The 24,179-nt window shown below is 31.9% G+C and overlaps 1 protein-coding gene across 3 annotated transcripts in view; it reads left to right on the forward strand.

Moving 5' to 3' along the window:
* LOC127717947 (uncharacterized) overlaps positions 1–8,806 on the forward strand; it is a 373,820-nt gene extending 365,014 nt beyond the window's left edge. For all 3 annotated transcript variants that reach the window (XM_052223827.1, XM_052223829.1, XM_052223828.1), the window contains 4 exons: positions 5,113–5,225; positions 5,405–5,582; positions 6,199–6,315; positions 7,150–8,806. In XM_052223827.1, coding sequence (XP_052079787.1) covers positions 5,113–5,225; positions 5,405–5,582; positions 6,199–6,315; positions 7,150–7,460 — 719 coding nt within the window. In that variant the 3' untranslated portion in view covers positions 7,461–8,806. The remainder of the gene's footprint in view (positions 1–5,112; positions 5,226–5,404; positions 5,583–6,198; positions 6,316–7,149) is intronic.
* Positions 8,807–24,179: the final 15,373 nt, after the last annotated feature.

Below are 24,179 nucleotides of genomic sequence, written 5' to 3' on the forward strand. Positions count from 1 at the left end.
GGACTTTCAGCAGTCATCTTACATTTCATCGTTTGAAAGCTGCCAGTTGCATTTGTTCGTGAAACCAATACACGCTGCATTCTTGTCCTGATATTGTTGATATAAAAGGTCGAGGATGAAAAATCCCGAATGATCCTTGAAGATCAGGTGAAAGTTTTAATTCATGTGCACAACTGGAAGTAAACGATGACATTTTACCAGAAAATAATATTTAGAATTTATATTTAGTAGTAACACAATGATGGATACAATTTTTTAACCGGATTTTCGAAGGAACTATCAGTTATTGATTTGGGGATGTACGGCGGCGGGCGGGCGTTTGGGCGGAACGGGCGGGCGGGCGCCTGCCAAACAGTGTCCGTTCAATAACATGAAAACGCGTCTATGAATTTTTTTTCAAATTTAGATATGTTGTTTCCTGTGACTAAATGAAGGTCAAATTCAATTTTCACGATTTTAGCTTTTCTCCTTGTTGAGTTATCGCCCTTTTAAATATCCAGTAGTGGTATTTATAATGTGATTGAGTTATTCCTCTTTGTACAGAAATGGTTAATCATATATATAAAGTCTGGTTACACTAATATTTTTAAATTATTTTCTCCTGTTATCAGATTATGACTAAGCATATGGTAAATGTCTTATCTCAGAATTATAATTGGAGTGACATATTTATTTGAAAATGTTCTGTTTCCTAAGTGCTGATGATTATAAGCTAAATTTTTAGACAGTTTGAAGATCATTACAGATAAGTTTTATAGATTTTTAAAAAACATTGTATTAATGATATACACAATTTTGGATTTTTATATGACAGCAACAAAAAATTTGGGGTCGTATATTGCTACCATGTCGTCATTGGCGTCGTCGTCGTCGTCGTCCGAAGACATTTGGTTTCCAGACAATTACTTAAGTTAAAGTGTATGGATCTCTATGAAATTTTACCAAAAGTTTCAATACCACAAAAGGAAGGTTGGGATTGTTTTTGGGGGTGATGGTCCCAACCGTTTAGGAATTAGGGCCCAAAAAAGCATTTTTCTAGTTTCTGGAAAATAACTTGTGTATAAGTATTTCGATTGCTTTAAAATTGTACCACAAGATTCAATACCACGATTTGAAGGTTGGGATTCATGTTCGGGTAATTGCCCAAACTGTTCAGAAATAAGGGACCAAAAAGGGTCTAAAATAAGCATTTTCCTAGTTATTGATGTCTCTTAAATTGTACCACATTTTACAAAAAGAAATTTTTTTTTTTAATGGGGGACAACTTTTATTTCTTCAAGATTATAGAAATTGTCAGTTTTCCAAAGAAAAATTGGGGTTCACAATTGCTAATTCTTTGTATATAGTCTGAAAACATATTTACTAAGTATTGCACAACAGCAGAAATCTTCAATTGAATATAAATTCATATATCCAATTTTAAGTTCTTTGACTAAATTTATTCTGTGTCAGAAACCTATAATGTGTCAAATATTTAATTACAATCCAAATTTAGACCTGTTTCAAGCTTGAATATTGGGTCCATTTTTGCCCCAACTGTTCAGGGTTGGACCTCTGCGGTCGTATCCAGCTGCGCTCGGCGAAGCAGTTGATTTTTTCTTTTCTTTGGTAAAATGGAATGAAGAATTTTGTGGTACGTTTGTTTGTTATTCTGTAAAAACTAATTGTTTGAATGCTATATATTTTTCTTTTTGATGAAGTGAACTCCTTTAAAAGCTAAACCTGTATTGTCTATTAATAAACATATCTAGATTTCTGATTTTGGGCCCAGTTTTCAAGTTGGTCAAAATCAGGGTCCAAAATTAAACTGTATTTGATTTCAACATAAATTTGAATATATAGGGTTCTTTGAAATGCTTAATCTAAACCTGTATTTATTTTCATTATTAATTAGATAATACCACATTGAGGTCCAAAGGGTCCTAAATTAAACTTTTGTTTAATATCATCAACAATTGAATTCTTGGGTTCTTTGATATGCTGATTCTAACAATGTTTGAGTGTTAAATCATATCTAATTTTTAGAGAACTTAGTCATCACTGGTTGCTGTCATTATATTATTGATTATAATTTGAAAAATTACATCATATCTAATTTTAGAGAACTATTTATCCAGTTTGAGTTATTTCAACATAAATTAGATATAAAGATAGGGTTCTTTCAAATGCTGAGTCTAAACCTGTGTTTAAATATTAGATTTTTTGGGCCCAGTTTTCATGTTGGTCCAAATCAGGGTCCAAAATTAAACCTTGTTTGATTCAACAAAAATTGAATTTATGGGGTTCTTTGAAATGCTGAATCTAACCATGTATTGAGAGATTTTGGATTGTGGGCTCCTTTATCAAATTGGTCCACATTGATGTCAAAGGGGCCTAAATTAAACTTTTGTTTTATTTGATCAAAAATTGAATTCTTGGGGTTCTTTGATATGCTGATTCTAACAATGTACTTAGGTTTTGAATATTGGACCATAATAGGTAAATGTCCAATTCCAATTTTCAGTTCTTTGACCACATTCATTTAGTGTCACGAACCTATGCTATGTCAAATATTCAATCACAACCCAAATTCAGAGCTGTTTTCAGCTTAAATAAATGTTGTGTCCATACTTGCTCAACTGTTCAGGGTTCGACCTCTGCAGGAAAATCCGGTTTGCTGTCACTCGACAGCCTTTTGTTTTTTTATTGAAACAACTACCTTAAATTAACACCAATGAAGGGTCGTTTGCGGTAATGGTTAATCAATGAATCAAGAGAAGAATATTTCGAGTTCAGGACGCAGAAAAATTCTCAAAATGTAGTTACAACTACCAAGGCATTTGTTATTATATTTGGGATATATTATAGCACCTGATTATTATATTGTTAGTTAACTCCATTGTTGATTGTTGATTAAATTAGATTACAATCCGTAAAAAGGTTGAGAATTCTTGTTTACTAAATTAAGTTTGAGAAGTAAAGAGAATACAATACACAGTACACAACTTTCCGTTCATGTCATCTGTATCAAAATGACTCGATTCTCTATTTTGTAGAAGGGAGGCGGAAGCTAACAAAGGATTATTCAAATTTTTATGTCGAAAACAAACTGTTAACGATGTGAAAATAAATGAAAACGACCAAAAACAGAAACAACAGTCAAAACTTAGAACGCTAAAGTCGAAGCAACACGAACTAAATAAAAACCATAGGGTGGTCTCAGTGCTACGCACAGCTAAACAGATCCGGCTCTTCGTGTGATACCCATCTTTCTGCTCTTGTAAGAACAAAATACCTAAAAAGTATAATTCGATAATGTCATGTTAGATAGAACAAAACAAGATTGCTGTCGCGATATTTAGATATACGTCGTCACCTGTGAACAGATATCACATAGCAATCAACTAACTCGTGATGGCAGCCATACGGTTTTCGAAAATGATGACTTCGACTTAACCACTAAGAAACCTTGATATAAAAGCTTCCAATTTTACAACCACTCCCTATCTAGGAAATTGTGTCAGGAAATACAAGCTATTATAAACTTGGAAATACATACTTCAAATGTAGACGCTGTTTGAATGTTGCTACATAGAAAAGTTAACAATTGGGAAGTAGAAATCATATGTTTATATCGTTAATTGTTGTTCTGTGCAAGCTACCATTATTGAAATTACTAATTGTTTGTCAAGATGAAAGGCAGACGTTACCGTATCTGTTCTATCTTTTTCTTCATGTTCGATCGGAAAAATGCGTTCTACATAGTCGTTAAACGTTAAAATATTCTGTGAGAGGATATTAGCTATATAGTGAGACGTGAATTTGATTAATATGTAATTTAAAGAATATGTATTACACAGTGAGCACATCATATGTTGAACGTTTAAATACTTTAGCAAGAAACTCTATATATGTAGAAAGAAAAGGGGCTTCATTCATCGATTATCTTGTTTGTAATCGATAATAATTAATCTGAACAGCGTAAGGTATAAGGTAATGTACATGACATATGTATGTAACACAATAAGAAATTAAAGACGTTGGGAATTAACAACATAAATCGTTTTGATGGTAATTCTGCATTACTGTAACAAGCACTGTCTGACAAAACCTAAGGTGGGAGGGATTTGAACTGAAGTCTTTTTTTATTTCTTTTTTTCTAAGTTATGGTATAGTGGGCAACTGTGAAGATGGGCTTATGACAATTGCTGAAACAACAAAATATTACAGGATTTCAATCTTTAGGTTTTCTTTCTTGTACCGTGTGAATTATCGTGTATAATCTATACAAAATCTGACACTTTTTGTACAACCTAAAATACAACAATGTCCAATACTTTTTATTTTCATCTTCCGTGCACACACCATCTATTTGAGAATAGTTTTATATTCCATTACACTCATTGTACAAGGACAATTATAACCAAGTTATTCATTGCTTCTGTGAGAGAGAATTATTTTATACTTTGATCTGCATGATTATATTAAGTAGTAGCGTGTGAGCATATGTTACAACACTATTTTGAAATTCCACAACACGGTCTGTACAAAAAGAATATCCGTCAAATTTGTTTTCCCTTCTATGGAAAGAAATTATCATTTATACTTCAATAAACATTTTACCAATACCAAATACATGCAGCGACGCACGTCAAAACACTGTGTTAGTCTTGTTTAAAAAGGCTTGATATAAACTACAGCTTGAAAAAAAGATGAACAATATCTATTGATTTTATTTAGACCCCCTCCCAACATCAACATTACGTTCAATTGTTGTTTATTTTAATTTTTACGTAAGCCAAGACATTAGAACAAGTTGTCGAAATTTGTTTTAAAAGACCTTTTCTTGGATTATTATTCATAGACAATGAATGAATAGACTCGTTTATTTCGACTTCATTTGAAAATATGGTAGATCTTCTCATCTCTCTTTTAAAATATATTACCACCAATCTTGTGTCGAAGCGTATACGAGCTTGACTTTTTTTCTGTTACTGCAAACATCTAAATTTTACCTGTTGCTTATTTTTTTTGCGTGTTATGTTGCTTTCTCATAAAAAAAATCGAACAATGATTTAATGTTTACAAATCAAAGTATGTTGTCAGTTACTTTCTATCTGTTCTATATTTGAGATCATCCTGAGGAAATGCTTCCATACAACCTAACATCTGACGGACAACAAGTTTTACTTAATATAACACTGATGAAAGTTTACCCTGCTCCGATATGTACCGCTATGTATGGGGTAAGTATTCAAATACATTTTATTTCACGAAATGTTCAAAACTAGTCAAGAAAACATAGAAAAAAAATAAAACAGTTGTTTGTTTAATGGTAGGTATATTTAGTTTACAATTAATGACAATCAAGTAAACGTATACTTAATAGGCCCAATTATATTTTTATTTATTTTTTGTATTGCAGATAAAAGATGTAACGAACAACTTATTTATTAAGAACGATGAAAATGGATTATTTTTACGATCAAATATACGATTCAACTATACGATCAATTATGTTTGTCATAAAACTGTTGAAATTTTCTGCAGAATTGGTCAGACAAAATTTGCTATTGTAAATGGTTCCCGGCCATGTATCAAAGGTAATGATAAGTTATAGCATTTGTATACCCTTTACACTTATCGCTCGACAGTAAAGACGATTGACGGAAAAAATCCGAATTTTTATGCTCTCTTTATTTTCATCACAAAAAAAGGACTTAAAATAATGGCAGGACTCATCTAAGGCAAACTGTTATTTTAAAGACTAAAACTATAATATCTGTTATTGTAACACAGTTGTAATGCACTAATTTCTAAATATCTGTATCTATTATGATTAATGAATGTTTAATAAATTAAATGAGCCAAAATATACAATTCTGCTAATGAAGTTGACATTTAAACCTATTTTGTCTGTTTGTTTTGTTCACACATCGTTGTCATTATAATGAAATTTTATGCGACTGTCATACAAGTGAGAGGTTTAGCTAGCTATAAAACCAGGTTTAATCCACCATTTTCTATATCAAAAAGTGCCTGTACCAAGGCAGGAATATGACAGTTGTTATCCATTCGTTTGATTTGTTTTAGCTTATGATTTTTCCATTTGATAAGGGACTTTCCGTTTCGAATTTTCCTCGGAGTTCGGTATTTTTGTGATTTTACTTTTAAACACTCATAAACAAATCTAAATTGTGTTTGAAAAACCTATTTCAGAAAAATCTGGCTTCCCTCTAAACTTAACAGAAATCGTGATTGTGACAATTTGCTGTATAATGGTAATCTTTTCCATTACCATTTGGATATCATTATTGGTGAAATGTCTGCGGTCTGGTAAGTATTACAATAGATCCAATTCAAAGAATGCATTGCAAGTATGTTGCTCATTTACAAAATTGGCGTATTTCTAACCCTATTATTAACATGTACAACATTTAAGCGAGGAAAAATTGACAACCATTGAGTTATGAGCTTCTGACTTAGGACAGAAAGATACAAACATGTTGGTTAGTCGTTTCTCTTACTCGCAGCCGATTTTTAACAGCACAATATTAGAAATAACTGTAAAAGATAGTTGGAAAAGGGCTGACCCATCAGATCAGCAAAGAGTACACATTTTGTTTCTTTAAATACTCCAATAACTTGAACAAATTATCAAGTGATTGATGGTTGTGGTGGTTCTATACAGACTGTAAAAACGATCGTTGTAGACTACTCACATCAGGCATGTTCGTAAGATTTATTTTGTTGAAATTCTATTCATGAAGCCCAATCGATTAAAGATCTATATCACAATATAGTTCAGGTAAACGTCATCCAGTTTTTGGCCGATATTGGTCAGATAATCTTATTTCTATAAAATGTCGGATGTAAAATACACAAATTTATCAAGAAACAGCTAAGAAAAGATTGTTACTCTACAAATTGTCACCCAGGAGAACAATTCGTCCATAGAGAAAAATTTTAAAATGTTAAGAATCAATCCTTTGAAAGCAACAATAGCAAATGGAGAGCTCCATTCTGCCATAAAGATCAATCACAAAAAAATGAGAAAACAATGCTTTGAAAATAACCATTTCATCCACAGAAGTCCAAACAATTGAAAAGTAAACTTTGTACAAAATAAAGACAAAGCATTCTCTATGTGAATAAAAAAGCTTTTTTCAGATAACAGTAATGTGCATCAATCATCAAACATAGATGATAACACCATATACTCAGAAAATGATAGCAATAATGACGATACTATCGACATTCAACAACATGGAAGTGTAGAAATGCAAGAAGGGCTTAACATGGAGCCGATAGTACAAACAAATGTAGTACAGGATGTGCAACAATCAGATCCTTTACTTCAGCCAAGCGCTACTGCCGAGAATATTGTAACATTAGAAGACGTAGAAGCACATACAAAACCTAAAAGAAAACCAGTCAAAAAGAAAAAGAAAAAGAAAAAATCAGCACGAATCGAAAGATGACAACCGAAGTTCAATGTGACAATTTTTAGTTGAGAAGATTACCTCTAGGAGATGACATTGCGAAAGAGTTATAGATTCTTACGTAAAAAGTAAAACATGAATGAATAATGACAATGTAGTAAATGATTTTTTTTATCAGTTCTTCTGTTTAATAATGAACTGTCTGTATAAGGTTTTTTATTTAATCATACATGTTTATGCAAATAATATTTCCAAATGTATATAATTACCTTGACGGTGATACTTTTTATGTAAATTTTCCAAAATTAACTTCTTAGTTGAAACACAGTTTTTTTTAACAGTTAAATTGTTTAATAAACGGGTTCACAGATTTAATTTTGCAAAACTCAACATGACACAGACACTCACAAATAGAGTGCTACACGTTGGAGGTATACATCTGGTAATAAATCTGCGGAACAAAAATACAATAATCAATATTTTTGATTTGGTAGATATTAAAATACGGCTAGCAAAAGACTGTATAACCGTCAAACGTATACGCTTTGGTTAAAAACTTTCAATTTGAATACAAAAGCTGACAGGCAAACATTTTTTTCTTATTTGTTTAATATAAATCCTTACATACCGCTGACCTGGTAAATATATATTCTGTAACTGTATAGTGAAACACATTTACACAGGAAAGGTTGACCTTAGATGGATTTTTGTATTTTTAGGTCCTGTTTAGTCATATACATTGTAGCTCTTCAACTGTTAGGTTCGTATAAATACTTGGCTTTCAAATAATAGGCTATAATTGTTCCTGCATGATGGAGGTTGATCCAGAAAAGCCCGTCGGATTCATGATGTTTATAACGGTTTGTTTTCAGTTTTTAAAACACTTGGTCAATGCCTCTGCTGTTGGACTATCAGTAGCCGAGGGTATGCTCAGCTCAGTAGTCAGTACTTTGGTATTGACATGATTTATCATGTTTATAGAAAACTTTTTTTAAATTGTCTGTTTATAAATTTTTAAATTATAAAGTTACTTAGGTTTCATTTACCTCAGCCAAAGTTATTTATGTATTTCAAAGTCCTTTTTGGTCGTATAACTCTTCAATTGCTTCGGTTCTTTTTTAACATATCTGGCTTTAAAATACTGGTATTTGTTTTGCGCGTTCCTGGTGATATAAAATCCCGACAAAAAGCGCCTTAAACGCAAGACATTTATAACGTTTTGTTTTCATTTGTCATCATCATAAACTACAGTAATCAACATACTATCATCACAGGAAAAAGTTGAAACAATCTGTACATCTGAGACCAGTATGAATGTATTTGCAACAAACACAAATTCTTATGTCATGATGTATATAAGCGTGCTGTCTCATCTTTCTTAAAAATAGAAGAAAAAAAACCAATCATTACCTTATAGATCCTATTGATAAGTAAGGCTTAAATCATATTAAAAATGTGAGCACACAGTACTTCATATCAAAATCAATTTACTGACCTAAAACTATATGAAAAAGGTCCAAAACAAAGATTCCCCCTTGCATGCATTTTATATAAAGATCAATGATATATTGTAAAACGATGCTCACAATTTTCGAACACGTATAGTTTATGTATTTACTTGCAATATTGTTATTTTTGTCTTATGAAGTTAAATTGGCACCGTACATGTTATTACTACCACTGGGTCGATACATCTGCAGAGTGGAATGGATGTCCCCTGGGGTATAATCAACCAAATAGCCAGTATTTTGGTATGGAATGACAATATGGAAAATGTGGTATCAAATTTGAGTTTTGAGTTTTCAAATAGGCTGGCTCAATAACATTTCTTGTCGTAATTCCTAACTGGTGCAGCCAAATTATTATTGTTGATGCTATTAATGTAATAATGCTATTATCTTTAGAAAAATGTTCAAGTTTTAGCACCACCCAATCAAAAGCAGTAACTGTATTTATAAATCAGCATTACATTCAGAAGTTCGGAGAGGAAATTTTAATGAAACATTAATATGATTAAGTAGTGTAAATATAAAGAAAATCACAAAAATAAGGAAAGGGAAAATAAATAAAAAACAGTTTAAAAACAAAATGAAAAATGTCTATCTTCCACCATATTGATTCAAAAAATTCATCATCTAAGTTTACATAAATTGATTTGTGACTTTATTTCGGAACACAAAAAAAAACCAAAAACAAAAGCAACGCACAAATACAAAATATGTACATCAAGTAGGGGTCAAATTGAAACCTTTATTCAAACATTTTCTTAAACTTTTATGAAGCAAATACGACAATACATTTTAGATTGAGATACATTAACATATTTAATCTTTTAATAACAGACAATTATTAATGTAATGACATTTATGAAAATAGTAGAATTTCAGTAAAAAGATATATCAAAGAAATTGAAATTATATTGACAAAATACCCATAAAGTCGAATATACCAAATCAGTGCCAAAACATATTGGCAAAAATAAACGACTAAAATCTCAGTATAATTATGTGAAGTAAACAACTCACATCCAAACAAGGTTCAATTGTATACAATTAAAAAAGATAGTAAAACCGACAGCTTAAGAGAATGTTGATGAAAACTTCCTTTATGGGCTACAAGATGGTTGAACAAAAACAGACCACACATCTAGTATACATTAAAAAATTGTAATTAACAAGTGAACAACAAATTGAAAATGATTTTTTCTTGGAATCTAATATCATATTTCACCTGAAGGACAACCTATTTTCAAATGGAAAATCAAGAGCTCAAACTTGCGTTCTTTGTGAAGGGTACCAGATATTTATTCTAATAATTTCATTGAATATACTAATTCTAAAATTTGTTTTCATTAGATTTTCTTTCTTTTTAAAAATTTTATATTGATAAACAAGAATTTAAATATGTATGCAATGCTTGTGTGTGCTTTTGCTGTGCATGTACTGATTTTGTGTCATGGATGAACACCCAAAATCCTTTGATAATCTATCAAGAAAACGCATTTGATTATACAAATAATTTCTTTACAATTTAACATTGTATACACTCTACACAGATTTATTTGCATTAAAAAAAAATATGATAAATTTCGAAAGGACGATGTTCTTACAAATTTCGTCTGATGGAATATAGAAACAAGGCACAGACTGTATTTTAATGTAAAGTATCTTTTGTGATTTTTTTTACGGAAGGCAAGAACATTGATATTTTGAATGTGTATATTAGAGTATATTTGTGTCATACCACATGATTTAACATTATTTTTCTGCATACAAACTTTTGATTTTGAGAAAAAAATGTGATAGAATAATTAGTTGTAAAACATAGTTACTTAACATTCCATTCTCGCTTACTTATGTTATCATACACTGAGCTTCTTAACTAAGCAAGTACAACAACATTGTGTAACGTATAACGAGTAAATTGTTAAAACAGCCCATTTGAAATGGTAACAAATTGTAACTGATCAATAGTTATCTGGTTGGTTTGTATAGTATAGACGATTTTGGAATTCGTGCAATATTCCGTACATTTCCTATGCCATAATGTTTTTTTTTTATTACATCACAGTAAGAATTGATAGTTCAATGACGTCGTTTACATCGATTTCCTTCGGGGCATCCGGTGAAACTTATTCATAGAAAAACTCGAGATTGGTTTGTTCGCTTTATTGACGTAGATTTCCTTGCAGTAAGTTTTTTGACGTACAAAATTACTGTACTAATAGCTACAATTTTGTTTAATATTTAACTGATTTCTCCCATGATGGCGGTTATGTTTAATTTATTTTTAAGAATTAACTTTTCTATCAGACTGGTTTAGGAATATGAATATGGAATTGACACACCTACATGTATCATTAAGGATGTACTTAGGTGAAATTAAAAAAAAATCTAGAATTTAAAATTGATACTATAAGTAAGAAGAGCATTAGTTAAAGAACAAAATAAGCTAAAAATATTGATAGGTTATGGAGCTCCTTTTTGAGATATTTGATTTTTTTTAAAATGGCGGGAAAAGGCTGACTAGGACTTTAACCTTATATTTGCATAGGTATTATCTGGGTATCAAATCGAAAGAAAAGAAATCTAGAATCTGCTGAAATTTTGGTAAATAACCTTTTATGAGCGAATGAAGTATTTTATAAAAAGAAAAATGGGTGTTATGGGGCAAAATATTTAACCCTGTATTGAAGGAAGAAAACCAAGGAGTCGGAACATCTGACACAAATTCCTAAACCTCGCCTACGTATATCCTTTTTATGTATTGATATATTAGTGTGATAAAAACAATTAACAAAATAAAAAAAAAAAAAAGATACGGGTGAACTGTCATCTAAATGTATTTGTAATGTTTTTTATATTGTTGAATATAATAATTTCCTGCTACGCCAATTAAGACAGAATGATATGTGTAATTGGCGAATTCATTTATCATGTTATATATAATCTGCATTATTGACTCTCTAAAGGCAGTGGACTTATATTAATGTAAACAAAGAATATGACCAAATTAATCAAGAAAACAGAGTTTTTACTAAAATATATGACCGAGATAAAGGTGACCAACAATTATATTTTGTCATTATAACTGAGTACGTGAACTTTCAACACCATGGAATGATCCGAAGAGGTACATAGATGACAGTGTTACTATGCATTCATTGCCATACAAAAATATACATTGATAAAGAATTTTTTGAAGGACGTTATATTTTGTTTGATGTGTCATTGACCGAAATAGTTTATTCATATATAAATTTTAATGTCTTATGACACCTTTTATGAATTAATTCATCGTAAGGGTTATGTCTACCCTGTACTATAATCTCGTGTAACGTTTACTTGGTGATCTGTGTTTTACATTTTATATTTAGATGAGTGCAATAAGCTTTGTCGTAAGTGAAAATGACATTATCACTAATATATAACATTGTTCAACGAATAATGATATGTATTAATCAATAGCAGTCATTGCCAGTTTTTTTTTTTACATATCAATTCCTCTTCATGATTTTTTTAAATTTTACTTTTGGATGAATGAAGGCCTTTCTAAAAAACGTCAAAATAAACATATAACAAAAGTCGAGTTAGCATATTCTGCTTTAATCATAATTCTGAAACATTCATAAATGATATTTGGAAATTGCACTAAAATAATTTTACAAATTTTATTACGTACGCGCGTATTGGTTTAAAAATTCAGATAAATATTTTACTATTAATGTGTTTGTGTTCCCTATAACTTTGATGTATGAACGGATTTAATATTTAATTTAGTGTATTAATAAGAAGTCGTTCATATTTTATCTAAGAATTTGTTTATAACTTCATAGCCAGACGCGCGTTACGGCAAAATATTGATAATTTGGCCAAAATAATATTTAGTAAAAACAAATATCAAAATATACAAACCTGCATATTCCTCATGTTGCCGCCTATGACGTTTTTCCTGGTTCATCCTTTAAAAAATATGATTTCCTCATCATATAAACTCATTGATTATACAGACAAAAGGATGTTTGTTCTAGAGATGAAATACGAAATTGAATCGAAAATCAATAATTCAAAAGTTCAGCTAAGGCTTATGTCACTTGATAGTGATAAATGTCAACTTAAAATGATAACTGTTAACTTGGGTTTAAAAAATCTTAAAATAAGAATGATAAATTAAAAAAAGAATTGTCCTTCCATTCTATCTTATAAAAATCATATCAACTTCCAAAACGTTTCCGATGTTAAGAAATAGTTTACAAATGTATTTAAACTCAATTTTGAGATATCTATGACTGTGTCTAATATTCTCTATATTATATGGGCATTGGCTGTAAATTTAGACATATCAGTTTGCATTTATACGTATTCAGGGTTGTTTATAGTTCAACTTAAAAAACGTTATTTATATCAGAACAAAAAAGCTTAAGAATTACTATTTTTATTCACTTTGTTGTGTTAGTTTTTGTTATTCTTTTTTTTTAATATTTATACATTTAATTGTATTTATCATGTTTATACCTGCCTCTTTTTTTAAATTCTGAAATGACATGCTTTTTGTAATGTTATATGTATAATAGAACCTAACAATGTTGTTTTTTAGTTAATAAAAAAGTTGAAAACGTTGACGTAAGAGTACACATGTCATAATGCATCAAATAATCCATGCATCAAATCAATGAGGTTGTCATAACAGTGAGATGTATAGCTAGCTACAAAACCAGGTTTTATCAAACATTTTCTACATAAGGAAATAGCTGTAACGGGTCAGGAAATATAACAGTTGTTTTCCATTCGTTTGATGTGTTTGAGCTTTCGATTTTGATATTTGATAAGGACTTTCCGATTTGAATTTTCATTGGAGTTCGGTATTTTTTCACTTTTTGATAAAAAGGAGATACCTGTTTGAACCACGGTTATGTCAAAGAAGGTCTCGTCCTTTTTAAAAAAAAACAAATGTATCATTATATCAAATAGCGTTATTGAAAGGATATATATATATATATATATATAAAAGTCTAAATTGAAAACAACGTTCAAACCTATGATTGCGTTGGATAAAAACCGCAATTTTTATACGTGTGCATGTAAAACAAATTTCTTGGTGTGCTGTATTTAGACCCTTCTACCAAGAAATTTGTTTTACATGCACACGTTTAAAAATTGCGGTTTTTATCCAACGCAATCATAGGTTTGAACGTTGTTTTCAATTTAGACTTTTATATATTTTTTTGTTTGGGCTTGTATTATATTTTCCTTTGGGTTTATATGATCCGTTCATCCTATTTCGACTCTTTAAAATTCAAGAGTCTATCCTAAATTGAGGTAAATTATATGGCCTTCCAAATACCGTTTCGATCCCTAACATCACTGAAGAGACATTAATTGTCGAAATCCGGATATGGTGTACAAATTTTTGCACCTCATGGTTGTGGTATACCATCTTTTCCACAGGTTTATTGTTTTCTGTTTGGTATTAGATTAATATTAAGATCCATTTTGTTAGATCGGGTGATCAATTTATTTGGCAATCGCCAATGGCAGTCAGCAGGGTTTAAGAACATCAGTTGTTCGACCTGTTAGTCAAATGCGTTTTGTTAAAATAGACTTTTTCACTTTTTTTTGGTCTTTTGGAATTTGTTGTTTGTGCTGTATATATATATATATATATATATAGAAGTCTATAAAAAGGACCAACCAGCAAATTTACTATGTTGACAAATATTTCGGCTTAACAAATAGCCTTCTTCAGACTGAAGAAGGCTATTTGTTAAGCCGAAATATTTGTCAACACGATTTAATAACAACATCTTCGTATAATACCATCTTATATTAGTATCGTTGTGCAAATCTCTAGACTTATATATATATATATATATAAATATATTTCAGCTGATCTGTAACAATTCCATCTTCATGCCTTATATATCATGTACTGTATTACGACGCTAGATTAAAACTGACGAGGAAAGGTAACACCCGGCCACCGACAGCTTTATTATTTGAAGCCTAGGTGGCCGAGTGGTCTAGCGCGTCGGATTCAGTGCAGGCGATTTGGTGTCACGGTATCTCAGTAGCATGAGTTCGAATCCCGGAGAGGGAAGAACAAATTTACAGTTCTAACATTGTTGGGCTGATGTTTAGACGAGTTGTATATACAGAATGTACACAGCCATGTATCACCATCACTGCTGGTGATCCGATGGATAAGTCTGTTGTAGAGTTGTCACTGGTTAAGACGTACTTATAAATATAACTATTTCTGTGACTGTATCTTGCATTTATTTGTAGGATCCTTTACAATAGATATTTCAGCTGATCTGTAACAATTCCATCTTCATGCCTTATATATCATGTACTGTATTACGACACTAAATTAAAACTGACGAGGAAAGGTAACACCCGGCCACCGACAGCTTTATTATTTGAAGCCTAGGTGGCCGAGTGGTCTAGGGCGTCGGATTCAGTGCAGGCGATTTGGTGTCACGATATCTCAGCAGCATGAGTTCGAATCCCGAAGAGGGAAGAACAAAAAAATTGCGAAAACAAATTTACAGATCTAACATTGTTGGGCTGATGTTTAGACGAGTTATATATATATATATATATATATATATGCAGTCATGTATAATGAACTTGTACTTATGATAAACCTTACATTAAGGTCATTTAAGCGATCTGATACGTTGATCTGATCGTGTATGCTGTTATAATCTTGCAATGTATGCCATATTTGGTAACGAAAAAAAAAGTCCTATGTTTAAGACCTTACAGATTGCAGAGGACGTTAAATACTATGCGAATGTGAATGTAGTTTAATAGCAGTTTCAGACTCGTTACACGCACAAACGCAGTAAACGTACACTGTTGATGGGTGTCAAATCAAATCTCCTTTTCCGGATGAAATAATGTACAGCTGTAACCTTTTTTACGGTGAATTAAACCCACAACTACGCAACTACAATCTTAATCATGTAAATTAAAAACTTTTTCGGATCAGTTTAGATAAGTAAAAGTTGATCATCTACATTATCTTTTTGTCTGCATGTTGATAGTTTCAATAATACTTCCTGGATGTCAATCGTACTTAGGTGATGGTTGGCATTATTTTATGAAAATTTCTAAATTTGTGAAACAGTTAAAAAGATTTTGCAATCGAAATTTTACTTACTTGTCCGTCCCATTTGATTGTTTTACAGCCTTTACGTAGAAAATGATTGATCTATAAATTATTCAATTGAAAGACACAAATTAAACATCTTATTCGCTTTTTGTAATTTCATATTGCAAAGTTTGTCTCAAAGATATTGGTAAAAAGTTTAAATTGTCAAGTGAACGTTAAATGGTTCTTCATGTCAACGAGTGCTCTCTTTTCTTTACGTCAGTTCATACCTCCGTATTATTAACTTCAGAGGATAAGCTTTCCGCTTTAAACTTGCTTTTCATTTTAACATTTTCTAAAGAAAGTTTTGTTAGCGTCTTGTACAATTTAAAGTATTAATGTGTTTTTCTCCCTTCATTAATTTATCATGTGTTTAGTCAAATTATTTAATAACATATGTTTTACGGTCACAAATCAGTGGAAAACAGACCAATTTAATACATACTGATCAAAATAATTCACCCTAATCAAAAGGCGGTGCCATCCAAACTATGGGGACAGTTTACATGGTTTCTTTGTATATTTTACCATGGTTCTCTCTCTCTCTCTCGCTCTCTCTCAGTACTCAGTTTCAGAAGTAAAGAAACTAAGTATTATTACTGGTAGCTTTCATATAGTGTGCTGAAATTTTGCAAATTAACTAGATTATCATAATCTATTATTCGTGATGTATGCTGGGAACTTGGAAATTTATTTATTTCTTGTAAATTATAAGCCATGGATTTCGTTCCTTACCTTATCTGGTTTGGAAAAATTGTTGTATTTTGATATAGATTTGACCAAATTGTAGTATAAGGATGTATTTCAACATTTCCAAGATCAACCGTTTGATACAGATGTTCATACCCGTCTTCATTCAGCAAAGATATTGATTGACTGTGTTCAGAGCTGGTTGAAGAGCTCGACTTTTCCGATGACGAAACAGTATTGCTGGGTCTTTCTGAGCTTGGCAAAATCACGCTAGATATTGATTCTCGTGCATTGTTCTCTAACACTTGAATATTTACAGTTGTGAAATTAATGTCTCCAATTTCATCGTATTGAACTTCAAGTGGAATGATTGTATGTATTCCTGATTTTTCTTACGTTTCAAAAAAACAATAAATATTCCAAAATAGACTGATCTTTCCACACAAAGACAAACACAAAGTAACATGGATATCACCAAACAAGAAAACAGAAAATCAAATAGACCATATCCTGGTTACTAGACAACACAGAACATCAATACTGGACACAAGAGCTATGAGAGGAGCAGACATTGGCAGCGATCACGAACTCCTCAAATGCAAATTAAGAATCAAACTTAAGAAATACAAAATAGTAACAGATACTTCAAGAAAGAGATTCGATACCACCAAACTACAACGTCCAGAAGTAAGAAAAGCATTTTCAATCGAGCTAAAGAACAGGTTCTAACTCTTAGACGAACTAGAGGACATAGAAACATTCCGGGAAGGTATAAAAAAATGCTATAAAGAAACAGCAACTAACACACTAGGTTTTAAAGAGCGTGGGCAAAAGCTCTGAATCTCCAATGAGTCGTGGAAACTTGTAGATGAGAGAAGAAAACTAAAGGCAAGAACTAACAACAGTAGATCAGAACGAGTTAAGAACAACTTACATGCCAAGTACAGTGACAAAGACAAGGAGGTGAAGAAAAGTATGAGAAACGACAAAAGGCAATGGACAGACAACTTAATAGAAGAAGCAGAAAAAGCAGCAAGCAATGACATGATGAAAACAGTATATGAAGTAACAAGAACAATTTGCAATGAAAAACAGAAACCACCTCAAGTCATCAAAGATAAGTCTAAAAATCCATTATCTAACCATGACGAAAAACTTAAAAGATGGAAAGAACACTTTCAAGAAGTCTTGACCAGACCTGAACCTGACATACCATTTAACATCAATTTAAACTATGAAATCGAGGAAAGAGAGATAGATACAGGTCCAATCAGGAAAGAGGAAATTTCAAAAGCCTTGAAAAGTTTAAAAAATGGGAAGTCAGGAGGCATAGATGGCATAACAGCTGAGATACTAAAAGCAGATACAATAACAACCACCAAGTAATTACATAAACTTTACAATATGATATGGATTGGAGATGAAATACCAAAAGAGTGGAATAAAGGTCTGATAGTTAAAATAGTAAAAAAAGGAGATCGAACATGCTGCGATAACTACAGAGGCAAAACACTACTTTCTGTGCCAAGTAAAGTATTCACAAAAATCATTATCCAAAGAATACAAGAAGGGATAGATGAAGAGCTGAGACAAGAACAAGCTGGCTTCAGAAGGGGTAAAAGCACTACCGAACAATTTTTCACGTTAAGAAACATCATAGAACAATGTTCGGAATGGAATGCTCCTTTGTACATCAACTTTGTAGACTTTGAAAAGGCGTTTGCTTCCATCCACAGGGAAAGCTTATGGTCCATCTTAAAAGCTTACCACATCCCAGACAAACTCATTACAGTTATAAAACTCTTTTACGACTCATTTGAGTGTGCAGTCATAGACGAAGGTATACAATCGGAATGGTTTAAAGTAAAAACGGGAGTAAAACAAGGATGTATGATGTCTGGTTTCTTATTTCTGTTAGCCATTGACTATGTCATGAAACAAACGATTAAAGATCATGAAACAGAAATCAGATAGAAATTCACCACCAAACTGGAAGACCTTGATTTTGCTGACGACCTAGCACTACTGTCTTCCAAATTCCAACACATACAACTGAAAACAGATAAACCTCAAGAGAATGCCAGCAAAATAGGACTTAAGATTAACACCTTTAAAACAAAAGTAATGCGAATGAACACCACAAATAAGAACCCTGTGAAGTTAAATGATAAAAACCTCGAGGATGTTGATACCTTCACTTACCTAGGTGGAAAAGTAACAACGAAATGTGGTTGTGACAATGACATGGACAACAGGTTGAAGAAAGCTAAAGGCCAATTTAGCAGGCTAAGAAAAAAATATGGAGATCATCGTTACTGTCATTTAAAACAAAGGTCTGGTTATTTAACAGCTTAGTCACATCAGTCCTACTATATGGATGTGAAACCTGGAAAACAACCGAACAAGACAAGAAGAAATTGAACACCTTCCAAAACAGATGTTTAAAACAGATACTGAGAATAAGATGGCCCGATACTATATCCAATGAAAACCTCCACATAAAAGCTGGAACAAAGAAGCTAGGTGATGATATAATAGAACGGCGATGGAGATGGATCGGCCATGTACTAAGGATGGATACCAACAGAATATGCTCAGTTGCACTGACATGGAAACCTGAGGGAAAAAGGAATGTTGGACGTCCCAAAACCACCTGGAGACGGACTGTAGAGACTGAAAGAACATCACTTGGATGGAACAACTGGGCTACAGCAAGAACAGTAGCTAAAGACCGTGTAAAATGGAAAAAAATGTATCAGGGCCTTAAATGCCGACCGGCATGAAGAGGATAGGTGAGGTGAGACTGATGAAAAGACTTCCTCCGAACAAACTACCCAAAATCTGCCAGGACGAATTATTTACTCTCATTGACTTGGTGTTATTATCTTCAAAAATAAAGTTTAATTGACATTATTATACAAGTATAAGAATGAGCAATACGATTTAACTGTATGCAACAAGGTTCACCTATCAATTAAATAAAAACATTTAGATATGTTCTGTATGTCAGTAATTTGTACATCGATGTTATTATTTATGTATGTATTTTTGTTATAGTATGAAATAAGGAGATGTGGTATGATTGGCAATGAGACAATTTTTCACAAATGCAGGTGTTTCTATAATAAAATGTTCAACATCAAAATAATCTTTGTACGGAGAAGTCTGAGGACTTCCTTATCTTAACTCCTTTATAACGTCTATCAAATGTCATACTTCAGCTACGTTCACAAAAAAGTCTAGCTTGTTCGAAATTAATAAAATCATATTACACCTTACATCTTTGTACAAACTACAAAAGATGCTAAACAACAATCAGTTAAGGATTGTCGTGAATATTTGTATGCCCCACTTAGGGGCATTATGTTTTTCGGTCTGTGCGTCTGTTAGTTCGTTCGTCCGTTTGTCCGATCGTGCGTTTGTCCGATCGTCCGTCCGTCTATCCCGCTTCAGGTTAAAGTTTTTGGTCAAGGTAGTTTTTGATGAAGTTGAAGTTCAATCAACCTGAAACTTAGTACACATGTTCCCTATGATATGATCTTTCTAATTTTAATGCAAAATTAGAGTTTTGACCCCAATTTCACGGTCCACTGAACATAGAAAATAATAGTGCCAGAGGGACATCCGTGTACTATGGACTCAATCTTGTTATACATGTATGTGTCAATGTCGTTCCAATCGTTGGTTATAATGTTGTACTATACCAAATCTTACTTTTCAAACATTAAATATGTTGTTTTGAGTACAGGTAAATAACAATTAATGAACTATCTGAACATATATGGACTGGACTAATCTTTATGACTGCTATCGAAGTGTCTGAAAAGTACCAAATTTACCATATGGTCTGAAAAGTTCTGAATTAACCAGAGTGCTTTAAATGTTTTGAATTTACCACAGTCTCTTGAAAGTATTGAATGCACCACAATGTCTAGTGTGAAGTAACTAAAGACTGATATAACGTAATAGTTAATTGTCTAATGGTTTGAGGGTTGTTTGGATTAACATTACCGTTTCAGTTCAAAACTTTTTTATAATTAATTTTATCAAAATAAATGTTGACATTTCAAGAACATCGATTCAACCAGGGTTGCATGATCTTTTTTTCTCACAATTGGTTACCAATGGCGAATTCAAAATTTATTTAGAACAAATACCAAATCGGAAAGCAGAAAGTAAGTATAAAATAAAGAATGTAAAATTATCAATTAGAAAAAAAAATGTACCTGCCACAATATGTTCCATAATTTCGCAATTTGTCTAGATTTGGAACGTTTAGAGGGATATATTTGTCAATTTATGTATCATTTAAAAAAGATGTGAAAGTACTTACTATTTGTTCGCAGTTCGTTCCAATGTCATGTTAATATAAAAAAGAAGATGTGGTATGATTGCCAATGAGACAACTCTCCACAACAGACCAAATGACACAGAAATTAACAACTATAGGTCACCGTACGGCCTTCAACAATGAGCAAAGCCCATACCGCACAGTCAGCTATAAAAGGCCCCGAAATGACAATGTAAAACAATTCAAACGAGAAAACTAACGGCCTAATTTATGTACAAAAAATTAACGAAAAAACAAATATTTAACACATGAACAAACGACAACCACTGAATTACAGGCTCCTGATTTGTGACAGGCTCATACATACAGAATGTGGCGGGGTTAAACATGTAATGCACCCTTTTTTGTTACATACTTTGACTGTATAATTTGTAAAATCATCATTTTTGTTTATTTGTACGTCAAAAAGAAGCTTTGATCCCAATCCCATAATTTTCACGCTATGAAATACGATATATCCTATTACTCTTGTCTCTTCTGTGTATGGTGTTATATTTTTTTGTCCATCGGATATTCGAATGGTGCTAGAAAAGAGCTCTGTATTACTGTATATTTGAACCCATACTACTGCTATATTTCCATATGCAGCATACTGCACTTTCATGTTGCTTAACAAAAATGTGGGCGGTCCTGTTATAAACAAGAAACATAACAATCTGAATATATATTGTAAAATAAACAAATGTCGAAACTCGTGGTGTACATTCAAGATTGAGAAAGAAAATTTTTCAGATAGTCTTCCTTCAGTTATGAATTTGAAATTGATTACCGTTATATTCATTGATTAATTGATAAGGGTGTATAACGCCACAGTAAGCCATATTGCCTACATCCTTGCGGTCATTTTTTAATTGGTGGTGAAAGCTTGAATTCCAGGGGAGAACCACTAATCTTTTGCAGAAAACTGACAATACTAGTCAAACGATTCAAGTACAACGCACATAAAATGGTCTAACGAAATCAATGCAATCATGAGTTGGTTAACTATTAATGAATGTCTGTTGTACAGATTATCGTGTATATGATCGCGATAGCGGTAGTTTTGTTCAGTCTTTAGTTAAACATTTGGTTTTTTTTTTTATTTACTATAATTTGGATGTATGTTGTGTTTTTCGATTTTTGTTCCTATATTTGTTTCATGATTGTCACTTTGATATTTAATCCTCTTTTTTACTTGCAACTGCCCAAATTTAAAGCGCTAATCTAAAGTGTCCTCATGAATTCGTTCACATATCTTGTTACAGCAGAACTATAAAGTTAATTTCATTTTGTTTAAAATCCCTTAATATCAATCATATCAATTTAATAACCATAAGATAACTGTATAATTAGGCAATACCAATAATGAAAAAGATTTCGCAAACGGTTGTTGTCTGCATTGCTTCAAGTTCAATGACAATATATCAAGGATTTTCAGGAAAAGATCCTTATTGAGTATTTCAAATTGATGGAAGGAGTCCATGTATAAGTTATCAAATACACTTTATATTTCAAATGAACACGTTGTATTATCGACAACATTACAGTTATATACCATTGTTTGATATTATTAACCTAAACTATAGAGCATGCATTATTTTACAGGTCATAGAAGCGGTAAGAATTTACATGTGAACTTCCAGATTATCAATTGTTTCACGGCTACGGTTTCGTCGATGAATAAAGCTAATCAATACATTAGGTTTGTTTAAAGACCATGGGTAATTTTCTAATCGATTTTGTTCAATGAAACGTTAATGACGTTGATTGATGAAGTAATGACATGCTTGCTCTGCTTGACGAAGAAAAGCTTTTCTCAACAGTTTTATATATGTACTTTACAATAATTGTTTATGTTATACAGATATACCAATGCTACCAATATGTGACCCATGACGTGTACAAATAATGAATTCACGACGTTTTTTTTTTTATTTTGAGACAGCAAATTTTCCTCCCTAAGGCTATATATATAATTAAATATTTATCGGAAAATTTTAAATTTTGCCAGGTTTCCTTTTGCAGTAAGGAAATGCTGTTTTTTTTATTACTTAGAACAAAACTGACCACTTTTGATAGCGAGACATAATTTAAAAATACCCGTTCCAACTAAAAACAACCTTATAGATTAGACCGTTGGTTTTCCTGTTTGAAGAGATTAACACTAGTCATTTTTTAGCCCTTTATAGCTTGCTGTTCGATGTGAGCCACGGCTCCGTGTTGAAGGCCGTACTTTGACCTTTTATGGTTTACATTTTACAGATTGTGACTTGGATGGAGAATTGTTTCATTGGCACTCATACCATATCTTCTTATATCTTTAACATTAAATAACATGTCATAGTATACTACATACCCTCAAAAAATTAACAGATGTCATCCCCTTTTGTTCTTTCTTTCCATTTATAACAGGAATGACATTTGATACAAGACAAATGTAGTATCCACTGTCTTCATACTGCTTGGAAATAATGTTTGTTCTTTGAACATGAAGTGTGCCCGACCGTGTTCCATTTAAAAGACGTATCTGTTTGTGAAATTCTGATTCATGTACCCATGGTAAATATGTTTAATTGTTTGTTTCTCCAGTTGCATTACACGTAAAATTATGGTTGTTATTTTCAGTTGTTTCGTTGATTAATAACTTTAGTTTAGTTTTGTCAGTATTTATGGACTTCTCATTTTTTAGTTTTCTTTTGATTTCGGTATCACGGTAATCATATTGTGGTTTCGATATATACATTTAGTGCACATAAAATCTGTTTTACTCTCATTGAACATGTTGAATTTTGAAAATCTTCTAAACTCTCATTGCATCATAGTATGATCTGTCAAATTATTGTACACACTTTTTTTGTTAAGCAAAGTTCGTTTTTTTTCAAAATTTATTCCTTGTTGATTTAATGAGATTTTTTGTCATGTTGCTTGTATTTATGTGTCATACCTCAACAAAATTTTCAATTCAGTTGACGAGCTAGACCTATCAATATTATTTTCAGCTAGACATGTATAATTTCCTGAATCATTCCGATTGAAGGACGAAAATACAAAGCAATTATTGATGACGTTTCCTTTTTCAAATT

The sequence above is a fragment of the Mytilus californianus genome, unplaced genomic scaffold, assembly GCF_021869535.1.
Source record: "Mytilus californianus isolate M0D057914Y unplaced genomic scaffold, xbMytCali1.0.p SCAF_10, whole genome shotgun sequence".
NCBI classification, from domain to species: Eukaryota; Metazoa; Mollusca; class Bivalvia; order Mytilida; family Mytilidae; genus Mytilus; species Mytilus californianus.